Genomic DNA, 13,141 nt, shown 5'->3' with positions numbered 1-13,141 from the left:
AGTTACAGATCCTGCCCTGGTCCTAGTCAGGTAATACCCAAGGGCCTTCCTGATGTCATCTAGTATGGCATCTAACCTCTGCTAGACGTGAATAAATTTTAGGGAAGAATACAAGAAAGTTAAGGGTCTGATTAAAATGGAAACCTGAAACCACTTTAGACAGGAATTTGTAGTGAGGACACAGGGCCATTCTTACAGAACATAAGTCATAAGGGCCTGGATCTCACTAGCAATCTGGGCTGATAATGCAGCTATGCAGAATGCAATCTTCAGATAAACTGTACGAAGACTGTCTGACAGGAGTTTGAACCAGGGCCTCCATTAGCTTCATAAGTACCGGTTTCAGATCCCATGAACAAAGGTTGGTTCACACAAAAGAAGGAATACATGGAGCAAGTCTTTGGCAAACTGCATTACTGCAGGGTCAGCAAAGATCAACAGTCCATGCATTAGAGGGTGGAAAGTTGAAATGGCAGACAGATGAAGGGTGGTAGCTCATATTTTTGTCATATATGTAGCAGAAGACCCAAAACCAGAAGTAATGGAAGGCCATTTTGGATCTACTCTTTTCTGACTTGCTCAGAAGGAAAATCCCTTCCATTTCATCAAGTAGGTTTTCCTGGTCAACGGCTTCCTGTTTTCCAAAATAACCTCTTGACTTTGACAAAATACTCAATCTAGTGTTCCCAGAAATCCAGAAGTCTTAGCTGCCAGCCTAAGAAGAGAATCAGAATCTGGGTGAAGAATTCTGAGACAAAAGTTCTGGTAAACTGGGATGCAAGATTTGCAGTTCAGTTCTCAGTTCTAGGACAATGGAGAACTGAAATTGCATAACTCAGGCTGGAACTAACAGCACCACCTTGGGTTGCAAGTCTCGAACAGTGTGCTGAGGTAAGCACCTCAACATACTCCACAGATGTCAATTACTATTACCAAGGGAGGCATATGGAATTGTCCTCTGGCAAGAAAGCTTTCATAGCTGTGAAAGCTCAGAAGTCCAATCCCCACCTTTGTGCTGGGATTAAAAAGGACTTTGTTTATGTGAATCCCCAAGAACAGTGTGCACTTTTCCTAGGGCAGAAGACACTCCCTATGGAGACTGGGCTCTTATAAGCCAATCACAGTTACAGCAAACATAGATGTCCTTTCCCCAGTTCTTCCCTGAGAAAGCGCTACTTTGAGCTACCGCAGAGGTGCGGCTGTCCACCAATCTTCACATCTTTAACTTGGGCAAAAAAACAGAGACTTTTTGCCAGGCCCATAAGCAGTCACTTCTTGCAAAGGGTCTTTGACATTAAAGTGCCCTTTTAATGCAGATTCTGCCAGACTCCACAGCTTGCTCCTTAAGAGTCTCTTCCAACAGCAGTTTAAAGATGGCCCTCCTAATCTTTTCAGGTTTCATAGGAGAAAGCAAGATAGATCCAACATCTAATCAAATTGTGACCGTCTCCCAGTTACCAGATATTGCACATAACCCTCAGTGACCAGCGTCAAAGTGTTTTATGAAGCGCTAGACTTGAAAGGCCTGCCTTTCTAGTCACCTCACCATGGTGCCATTGTGTCAGCAGACCCTAACAAAAGGGAAAGAAAAACAAAGATAAAACAGAACCGTACTGAAAAACGATGGTATGGCAATGCAAAAGAGCTGAGCCCAGATGACACTTGAAAAAAATATGCAAACACTGGGGGGAAAAGAGCTACTCTAAAAAAAATCCTATTTAATTTTTCACAAACAAAAATCCCTAGAGAAGATAAGGACAAACCATCCCAACGAGGGATGCATCAAGAACACTGAGCTATGCCAGCCCACTGCTCTTTTAGCAGTCTGAAGGACACAGGTGGGTCTATGCCTGCTTGTATGCCCTTGGAATTCACTGAGAGGAAGAAGGTGGGTGCACACACGTGGCCCCAACAGACACTGCTTACTAGAAGTTTCCGAGCTGATTAATACCAATGGTACCTTCCAAGACTGAAGCTGGGCAATTGCGGAAGGAGACATTTATTTCCTTCCTGAACTTAAGGTCGCCAATAGTCCCCAAATTTTGGCATGCCAAAATTTCCCAAACCTCTCCACTCCCCTGACATATTATGACTGCCTCTTTTGGTTGAAGAAGCATAGATGAGTTTTGAGGTTGAGTAAAGAAATTTAATTTCTTGTGTGGCATGAATTGAACCCAGGTAACTGCAGGCAGATCTAAAGTTCTCCCCACTAGAACAGGTTTATGACAGAATTTAATTATGAATGTAGCTGTACCACCCACCTCTGCACTTTAAAATTCATAACATTTAACTAAAGGTTAAATACATGTTTCAGTTATTCCCAAAAGAGATGGTATGAAGAATCAAACTGTCTCCAGTGTAAAAGCAGATTATTCTAATTCCAACTGGTCTAGTACAGCATTGGCCATGGGGAAAATGGCACTTTTGGCAGACTTGTGTTTTAGTGCCACAGGCCCCCGCTGCCTCCCCCAATCCACCATTCATTGCCCTGGCCCCCATGGCTTCCCCTGCCCTACTCCCCATCACCCCTGGCTCCTGCTGCCTCCCCAGGCCTCACTGCCTCCCCCCACAATTGCCCCAAGTTCCCTTCCATGACCTTGCACTCCAGGCCAGTTCTGCTCCGTGCCTCTTGACCATGGCGCCCACCCAAGCATTAGTTACACCCAGAGATGTTATTCCAAGATCTGATTAGTCTTTGGTCTACCAATGGCTATTAGCCAAGATGGGCAAGGATGGTGTCCCTAGCCTCTGTTTGCCAGAAGCTGGGAATGGGTGATGGAATGGATTCACTTGATGAATACCTGTTCTGTTCATTCCCTCTGAGGCACCTGGCATTGGCCACTGTCGGAAGAGAGGATACTGCCCCAGATGGACCTTTGGTCTGACCCTGTAAGGCCACTCTTATGTTTACTTCTGCTTGCACAAAGACATTTGTACTCCCTGAGAATTTTACTCTTCCTTGCATGTGAGGCAAGTTATCAATGGAAAGCCATTGCCAATCACCAAAGAATTAGAAAGTTTTCTAGTGTGTGCTACAACTAATGGGGCTCCTCCCCACCCCAGAGAACAGAAACTCACTTTTGTGTGATCTTGTCATTTTATCAGATTTGCCAGAAGCATCTTTGACTCGGTTATGGTATTCTACAAGGAATGTTCTTTCATGTTCAAAAAAGTCATCTACATCCTAAAAGACAAAACAGCATTTAGAACACAGATTCAGCTGTATATAATAATGACACATAAAATTTAGTATACAATCATGATTGTGTACAATACTTTATAATACGTGTAAGTGAACTCTGTACTTATTTTGTAAAACACCCTATATGCAAGTCAGTTTCTACTTCACTTACCTGCCAAGTCCCGCAAGATTTGCTGTTTGCCTGCAATGTTTTAGACTTTATGATAATAGGTGTTGCACCTACCTAGAATCCTGGCTTTATGATAATAGGTATTATACCTACCTAGAATCCTGAACACATGGTTAGCAGATAGGTGAAAGAAAAACTGATTTTTTGATGTGGTGTTTTATAATGCATTTGTAATTTACTAGGGCGGTTGTAATAAGTACCTTCCACCTCCAAGTCCACCAGTTCTATTATGACTCAAACCAGCAGAGAAGGAGAAGGTTCATTACCATCCATCTGGCTAGTAAAATAGTTAGATATCTAGTCTCAACTGCAGTATTGCATCCAGTTCTGGGCACCACACTTTGGGAAAGATGTGGACAAATTAGACAAAGTCCAGAGAGAGCAACACAAATGATTAAAGATCTAGAAAATATTACCTACAAGGAAAAATTAAAAACTGAGTTTGTTTTGTCTGGAGAAGAGAAGACTGAGGGGGGACACATGATAATAGTCTTCAAGTATGAAAAGGCTGTTATAAAGAGGAGGGTGATAAAGTGTTCTCCTTAACCACTGAAGACAGGACAAGAAGTAATGGGCTTAAATTGCAGCTAAAGAGATTTAGATTAGACAGTAGAAAAAAACTTCCTAACAGTAAGGGTAGTTAAGCACTGAAACAAGTTGCCTAGGGAGGTTGTGGAATCTCCATGATTGGAGGTTTTTAAGAACAGGTTAGAAAAAGACCTATCAAGGATGGTCCAGATCAGTGGTTCTCAACCAGGGGTACATGTACCCGTGGGGGTATACAGAAGTCTTCCTGGGGATACATCAACTGATCTAGATATTTGCCTAGTTTTACAACAGGCTACATAAAACGCACTAGCAAAGTCAGTACAAACTAAAATTTCATACAACCTGTTTATACTGTTTTATATACTTTATACACTGAAATGCAAGTATAACATTTATATTCCATTGATTTTATAATTATATGGTAAAAATGAGAACGTAAGCAATTTTTCAGTAATAGTGTGCTGTGACACTTTGGTATTTTTAGGTCTGATTATGTAAGCAAGTAGTTTTTAAGTGAGGTGAAAATTTGCAGTATGCAAGACAAATCAGACTCCTGAAAGGGTAGTCTGGAAAGGTTGAGAACCACTGGTCTAGATAATACTTGGTCCTGCCTCAGTATAGAGTACTGGGCTAGATGACCTATCGAAGTTCCATCCAGTGCTACATTTCTATGATTCTCTGTTTTCTGTCCAATGCTTAGTAGACAGGTATCTACCTCAAAAGATTAACACCACAACTGTCACAATTAGACACTTCTCTTAGTAGTCTCTAAAGAGATGCTATGAACTGAGTGGGCAAGGACACTGAATTACTCTGTCATCCAGACCATTCAGATCATGCAGGTTTGAACAGCTACTACCTATTTAATATCTGCTCTGTGGACAGAAGACTGGGTTACAGTATTGCTAATCTAGCCCCTTTTATAAACACTACTCAAAGGGGGGGGGCTTGAACAAAAAGCCTTAGCACACTTTCATTATTAACTAATACACAGGAAATACATCATGCAACAGCATTCACGTGATACACAATATGAATGAATATGGGAGTTCTCTCTATAATGTTTTGAAAACTATTATGATGATGATTGGGAGAATCTAATCTAAATAGCATAACAGTGGATGCAGATTTACACTAGGCAAGAGTCTGAAACATTACATTTAAATTATCTTTTCTACTTGAATAATTGTTTTTTATATATATTGCCCTTTAGACTTTCTTTTGCACCAGAAACTAGCTCACGGTAGCAGTAACCACATATGATGTCTCTTAAGAATTCATATGCATACAATTAGGAAAATTACATAGGGCTTGAAAAATTCACTTGCTGGTGGGAAGCTTTCACTAGAGCACAGAGGGGATGAAATTAACAGTTTCTCCAGAATTTAAGGTTTCATTATACAAGTACATTTCTATTCAATACAGTTCCAAAGATAACTTTCCAATCACTAACTGAATGAAAGATTCAATATTGTCTTCCTGAGTCTAGACAGCTGCAATGCCTAAGAATTCTGAATATCACAGTGAAATTGTCCAGACTTGTTAATTTCACTGGGCACTGGTAAAATAGTACAGAATCATGTTTGTTTCACAATGCTATTTGGGAAAGCTATAAAGAGCAACATATGAAGGATAGGTCCCATCAATGGCTATTAGCCGAGATGGTCAGGGATCATCATGCTCTGGGTGTCCCTAAGCCTCTGACTGCCAGATGCTGGGAAAGGACAACAGGGGATGGATCACTTGATGACTGTCCTGTCTCGTTTACTCCCTTGGAATCATATAGCTTTAGCCACTGTCGGAACACAGGATATTGGGCTAGATGGACCATTGGTCTGACCCCATGTGGTTATTCTTATGTTCTTAACAAAAGCAGGTATCAGAGTTATTCATTGGGGGAGGGAAAATGGCCCCTACCCACTCCACCCCACACGCACACACCTGCCAAAAAAAAAAAAAAAAAAAAGGCTGGAGAAGGGATAAAACAGTGAATGCCCTCCCTGTGAAGCAGCCAGATAGTTCTGGAAGGTGATTGGGGTAGGGGTAGGAGGAGATCCAAAGCCTCTTTCCAGCAGGTAGACATGGAACTTTAAGGGCTTGTCTTCAGTGCCGGAGTAAGTCGACCCAAGTTACGTAGCTGTAGTTAACATAGCTTAGGTCAACTTATCCCGGGGTCTTCACTGTGCTGCGTCGATAGAAGACGCTCTCCAGTCGACTTACCTTATTCTTCTCTGAGAGCTGGCGTACTGGGGTCGACTGGAGAGCGTGCCACCATCGATTTAGCAGGTCTTCACTAGACCCATTAAATCGACACCTACTGCATCGATTATAGCAGCGTCAATCTCCCCATAGTGAAGACAAGCCCTAAGATTACAATTCTTACTATCCAGAAGAGGAATAATATGAATGATGAAACCTCCAGAAAGGGTCCCAGGACAGCACCCTTCTCAGTAGCTAGTGTTTGCAAGGGGCTAGGCATCTCATCAAGTTGCTACACCTGGGCTTTGCTGGTGCGGCCCCAAGTCCCTCCACCTTCACCTCTTTTGTATCTACCTCTAGCAAGTGTATAATAAATTTGTGAAGCCCTGAAATGTACTTGGCATGCATTTGGTATTTGTCTCCTTTTATAGTCATATTTGATTTCAGTTCAAAGAGATGCAGTTTCAAAAAATTACTAAACATTTTTATTAACATTGCTAGAGATGAATCACCTTTACTCCTGAAACAATTACACCATCTGCTGATTTAACCATGTTTTTAAAGAAGTCTTCAAGTTTCTCTTTCTTGTTTTTCCCACGAACACTCAACTGAAAGACAAGTTCACATCTCAAGTTAGCATGTTCTCTGAAGACAATAAAAGCAGTAAATTCATTTTTGCACTTAGAGGAGCTAGAAATTATACTAGAAACTGCAAGTCTTGTATCAGGTTGATTTCTGTTTGCCTAGCAGTACATTGTATACATAATTTGGACAATTAACCAAGTATTACTAATACAACATTTTGCATTCTACTAGTTATTGACCAGACTTCCTTTAATATCTAATGTGAGTTTTGGGAAAACATGCAACTCCACAGTTATTTGGGAAGAATATTTGAATGTATCTGTATCATTTCAACTACATTCATTCTCAAATGTCCTCATTTTTTAATTACACAATAAAAGGAAGCTACTGACAAGTTAGCTAATGCCACTAGGTTCTGCTCTTCCTTTGCTGCTTACAATTGCAAATTACTTCATCTTCAGGAACTTCTAATTCAACTCCTCCTTGTTTCCACTAAAATCATCCCTCCCACACCATCTCCCCACATCCTCTCTGTCCACCTAACTTTCCAGATCTGTGTGGCCAGAATTCCTGGACCAGCTTTGCTTCTTCTGCAGCAAGTACTGAGTTGACCTTCTATATATCAAAGAACCAAAAGTCATGTTTCAAGTTAACAAAAAAAATCAATTACCTGAGGTTTGGTTTTAGTTTTATTTTCAATTTTCAACATTGAAGGTAGTGCAAGATATATAGTTACAATTAGTTACTTTAAAAACGTAATTGAGGCACCACTATTTAGACAATATACACCATCATCTCAGAAATAGGTTTTTAGGCAAGTTACAATACATAACAGCATCCACTTCACTAGCCCAAGATTAGGATTCCAACTTCAACGCAGCATGAAGACCGCTTGTATTGGTTACTTCTCCATATATTTAACTAGTTTAGCTATCACAAAGCTATTCTGCATCTCTGAGATTTTTGTCATCTTGGCATAATATTTAACAACCATGTTAAGCTACAGATTATTCCTCAGTATATCAGAACCTTTACCCATCATAATTTTTAATCAAAGAGTTACTGTTGGAATCCTGTCTTGATGAGAACTAATCACACTCAAATTTTACAAAACAGTGATAATGGCAGTTTGTTTCATTATGCTCTCTCTTTCAAAACACCTGAAATCAATCACAAGAATGGTTGAGAAAATATCTTCTTGAGCTATAGCAAATGGTGACTGATTAAAAAGTGTTGCTAGTCTCCCATAAATATTTTTTATGACCGGGCTACAGTTCAAACACTATAAGTTAGGTCCTGAATGCCAATTTCCCAGATGGCAGAAAAATGAACTTTGAGAGGGCCAGCTAATTTAATTTCTTAAATTCTAAATCCAAATAGGTTTCATTAAGGAATCACTGTAAATTATTTCAGGAGAGCAAGTGTTCTACCCATTTTCAATCATATCGTGAAAGTACATCTTGATTACTTTTGCTACTGAATCAGTTTTCAATACTCACATCCTGATTATATTCCAAGAAGACATGGAAATTTAAATCTTTTCTCAAGATAGGATGAGCTGCCACACGACACAAGAACACTTCATGCATTGCAACTGTCTTCTTGAATATTGCCAGATACTCACTGGAAACAAAAAACAAGTACAGTGACTACAAAATACAGAATTAAAATTCCACCTGAAACAATTAATTTTTGATTAAGCCAACTGCAGAAATTAGAAACATCCTCGTACACAGAAGAAACTAAGGAGTGCTAAAATATTTTACCCTAACCTTTGATGTTAGTATATTATGTGGTATTTAATGTGTGCACTAAGAAGGTAATGTTAATACATGGAGAAAAATGTAATCCTTTATCATATTACATAAGCGGACATATAGAGATAAATACAACAAATATTACAGGCCCTTTAAATGAGGATACAAATTCTATCCACTGGAAGTATAAGGCCATTTAGCCTTCCCATAAACTATCAAGAACTAACAAGATGCAAAACTGTACCACACAAGCAATCTCGTAGCCTATTCTGAATATTCCTTCCTCTATCACCATCTGGCCTGTTTGCTCCCCTCAACTCAAGTGTCTGTATTTTGTCCATTTAGCTTGCAAGCTCTTTGGATCAGGAATCTTATTCCATGTCTAAAGTGCCTACAACATGTTGGATGCTATATACACAGATCTTTTGCTTATTTTCACTTTTAGAACTGTCATAAAATTTAGTACAGTAGAACCTCAGAAATACGAACACCTCAGGAATGGAGGCTATAACTCGAAAATGTTTGTAATTCTGAACAAAACATTGTAAACTTTTGAAAGAACTACTATAACTGCATATTGACTTAATACAGCTTTGAAACTTGACTATGCAGAAGAAAAATGCTGCTTTTAACTATCTTAATTTAAACAAAACAAGCACAGAAACAGGTTTCCCTTATCTTGTCAAATCTCTCTTTTTTTTATTCCCGCCCCCCCCCTTTTTTTTTAAGTAATTGAGGTTTAACACAGTACTGTACTGTATTTGCTTTTTGTTTTGTCTCTGCTGCTGCCTGATTGCATACTTCTGGTTTCTAATGAGGTGCGTGGTTGACCAATCAGTTCGTAACTCTGAGGTTTTACCATATATCAAAAGCCAAGTACTGTATCATGATAAGTTAGTTGCCCAGTTCAACCAAACTAGATTTTAAGGCAATAATCGGAGCTTAGTTTATGGTGCAAACAAAAGATTAATCGGGAGGAGGAGCATCTACTCTTATCAATACTAGTTTACTACAGTTTATTTTAGTTTGTAAATTCAATTAACTGATATGTTTAGTAAACTGCATTGATTGTACAGAGATAAGAGGAAAGGGGCTTCTTTTATTCCCACTCAAGTTAACAATGAAATGGCTTAATTGACACACTTGCTTCCACTACGTGCAAGGAGGGATCATAAGATTTACATACCAGCAAACCAGCAGGATCAGTGTTGGGAGGTGTTTGATCTCTGTGAGAGCAGTAGTCATTCAGTGAAGACAAAAAAGAAGGATGCAGAGGATGGAGGTGGCAGTAGAAGAAACCCCAAGGTTTCTGTGTTATCCAACCCCTAACCAGACCACAAAAGAATCATGATCAGGGCCGCTGGAAAATCACAGATTCTTCAATATTTATTGTGCTCTGCTAATTTCCAGTTTTCTGGTGTATGAAGTATAAGTGTATATTTCCTCTGCTGTCAAACCATCTCTTGCACACAAGTCTAATACAGTACTTTTAATACACTAGCTCAGAGCAGCTGGATGCTGAGAAGTGCTAATTATTTTCTTGCCAGTTCAGTGCTTTGGAGAGAAGTAATCTAGTAGCAGTGTAAATATACACATGAAAACTGAAATCAGGGAGGGAGGAGAAAGAGCAAAGAGGTCCATGGATGAGATAAAAGAAAGGAGATGGAGTAAGGAAAAAGATTTTCCTATATGACTCAACACAGAGTACTAAACCTTACAACAAATCCTCCAATCGCTATCAACTGCATAACCAGGGAAGTCACTATTTCCAAGAAACTCTCCTACTGTAAAATTATGTATTCCCAATAAAAAAAACATGTCAAGCAGTTACCAAATTTCCAGTTCTACAGAACAGAAGCTTGATAATTGCACATTAACAACTAACTAGTGTGGCTGTACAAGCTCCTATTACTTCACACAGATGTGAGAGCTCTTCTGCCTCGCCTATGTCTGTCACTAATAGTAACTAAATGTAGAAAGTAAAAATTTGCATTTTTAGTTATTACTAGAGCACATGCAAAGAAAGCAGCTCAGTCCATATTCATGGGTGAAACAAAAGATTTATACAAGTACATAGTAAAAACAGAAAAGCAGGTTATCAGTCTGACTGAAGCTGCCTTCATAAGTGATCTGTAAAGGAAAAGGTTAGTTGAGATCTAATTCCTCATCTTTGCAGTTTATTCTTGAAGGATTTTTTGTAAAAACAAAAAAAGCTAACTTTGTTTTCCATTTTCAGTGTGTATTTATATTATTCCTTTATACAATTCTTACAATTCTGGGCAATAATTTCTACAATTTTCCTGATGGCGCTGATCATGATCATTATGATAACACTGGTTACGTGGTAACTGTGGATGCTCAAACCTGCATCTTCCGGAAGGGATCACTGTTATGAAATGATCAGAAGTATGGAATAGCAGAGAGCACTAAAAGGCAATTGAAACACACACACACACAGAGCACTGAATAAAATATACATACGCTTCCAGTTCTTGTTTCATCTTGGTGAACTCTTCCTTAGTCATCGATCCTTCTCCTTCTCCAAGTTTCTGTAGTTTTTCCCTTGAAGCATCAAAGTCAGGCCTCGGGGGTGCTGGTGGAATCTGTGAAATGAGTCAAAGTACTTTTGAATTCCTCACCTTCTTAGTCAAAGCTAAAGCCCTTCAAATAAGGGCACAGTAACGCCTTGTCTATACTACACAGTTTTATTGACAAAAGTCAGCTTGTCGACAAAACAGCGGCTCCTCCCGCCGATGTAACTCCTCTGCTATGCCGACATAATAAAATCACCACGATGAGTAGCATAGTGCTTTTTGCAATACAGTTAGAGCAATGCAGCATCAGTGTAGACACCTCAGTTGGTTATGTCACCTTAATTGGCCTCCAGGTGTTCCACAAAGTCCATCATGACCACTCTGGCCAGCGGTTTGAACTCTGCTGCCCTGAAGGTACACAGATATGTGCCACTCCCCTGTTTAAAGGCCCAGGAATTAGTAGGAGAAGGGGCATGAAAGGGACACACAGCAGTGTCATGCTAAAATCAAGGAGATGAGGCAGGCGTACCAAAAGGCAAGAGAGGCCAACCATAGCTCTATAAGGAGCTGCATGCCTCCTTGGTGGTGACCCCAGCTACATCACCAAGAGCCCCATGGATACTTTGGAGAGACTGGAGGCAACAGCCAGCAGACTTGACCCCAAGGAGGAAGTGGTGGATGAGGAAGTGGAGCTGGAGGACATGTGGTGCACACGGCAGGGTCGTCCAGTGGCGCAGCAAGTCAGGACCTCTCCACCACTCCAGAGAGATCTAGCCAGTCCTAGCACTCCAGCTCTGCATCCTGCATGCCAGGAGAGGGGAGCTCCAGTAAGTGCTCATTTTGCTTTGATACTGCACGGTGAAAGGAGATTGAGCTCTCATGTACTTTTTTATATGGTAAAGGATGGATGAGCGAAAAATTAACAACAGAGCCCCAGCTATGCAGTGGGGTCACAGCAGAAAAGTTTGTTAATGTACACAGGAATGTCCTGGGAATCCTTCATAGAGATCTCTAGGAAGCTTTCCTGTAGCTATTCTGCATTCCTCTGCCAAAGGTTCCTTGGGAGACCTGCCTTGTTTCTCTCCCTGCTATATGAAATTTTGCCGTGCAACCCAGCAATTATTTCTGTAGGGAACAGAGTGGCACACAGGTGACCGGCAAACAGAGTTGGTCTGAAGCCACACGCATGCAGAAGATGCACCCCTAAGAGTGAGATATAAGGTTTGATTACACTAGCCTCTGGAAAAGGGTACCAATATTCAGAATAGGCTCCCTAGACACTTTTAGTAACCCACTTCGCAAACCACCCTTTGTCCCTTCTTGCCCATTCTCCCTTGCCCACTCCACCCCCATAATTGGGACTGTGGTGACCTCTGGGTTAGCTAAGGGACAGTGAGTAAGAGGTGTGTGTAAATTTTGTGATTCATGGCTGGAAGCGCATTCATAATACTGTGTCTGTTCATTGTTTCTTTGGCTTCTGCAGATGTGCCCTTGAGGACCCACTACTCCAAACCAGCAGAGTGCCTCCATCAGATAAGGCAGCATCCCAGGAGGAGTAAGGAGGATATGTTTCACAAAATGCTGGAGTCAACAGATGCAGCACATTGTCTCCCTCCATGCTCTGGTTTGGCTATCAATGAAAGACTCAGGCTGGATAGCCAAGAAAGGACACAGGGGCAGAAGCAGATGATAAAGCTCCTGAAGGGCCGGACAGAGATGTTGAAGTCCCTCATTAACCTGCAATCTGAGCACATCCATGCCCAAATCTCCCTCCAGCCACTACAGAACTCCAGTCCATGCCCTCCCCAAACTTCCCCACCACATTCCTCGCGTGTTCCCGGTCCCTCACAGTACTCCGTGCATTCCACACGAATGGACTGATTTTCCAACAAAAGCTGGAGTTACACCCAGCTGTGAGAGCTCTACCGTGAGACTGTTCCTCATTTTCATATTTCCTATTTGATCAAAAGTTTGTTTTATCCCATTATTAAAGTTGAGTCTTTAAATCACAAATAAAGACTCATTTTATTTCACATACATCGCTCAAACACAGTGGCTATAAGTAGCAATATTTGCTCCTTGCAATTAATGATCAGGAAGCAAGCACTACAGGCAGCAAGTAAACATTGCCTGGCCAAATGCATCA

General features: G+C 40.7%; 1 protein-coding gene across 1 annotated transcript in view; it reads right to left on the bottom strand.

The window, feature by feature from the left end:
- Positions 1 to 13,141, bottom strand: part of SNX6 (sorting nexin 6) — a 45,929-nt gene that overhangs the window by 20,587 nt on the left and 12,201 nt on the right. The window contains exons 4-7 of the mRNA XM_045013476.1: positions 10,943 to 11,064; positions 8,204 to 8,327; positions 6,632 to 6,727; positions 3,079 to 3,184 (exon numbers count right to left, since the gene is read on the bottom strand). Coding sequence (XP_044869411.1) covers positions 3,079 to 3,184; positions 6,632 to 6,727; positions 8,204 to 8,327; positions 10,943 to 11,064 — 448 coding nt within the window. The remainder of the gene's footprint in view (positions 1 to 3,078; positions 3,185 to 6,631; positions 6,728 to 8,203; positions 8,328 to 10,942; positions 11,065 to 13,141) is intronic.

The sequence above is a fragment of the Mauremys mutica genome, chromosome 4 (genome assembly GCF_020497125.1).
Source record: "Mauremys mutica isolate MM-2020 ecotype Southern chromosome 4, ASM2049712v1, whole genome shotgun sequence".
NCBI lineage: Eukaryota > Metazoa > Chordata > Testudines > Geoemydidae > Mauremys > Mauremys mutica.
This window is presented reverse-complemented; position numbering and strand designations above follow the sequence as displayed.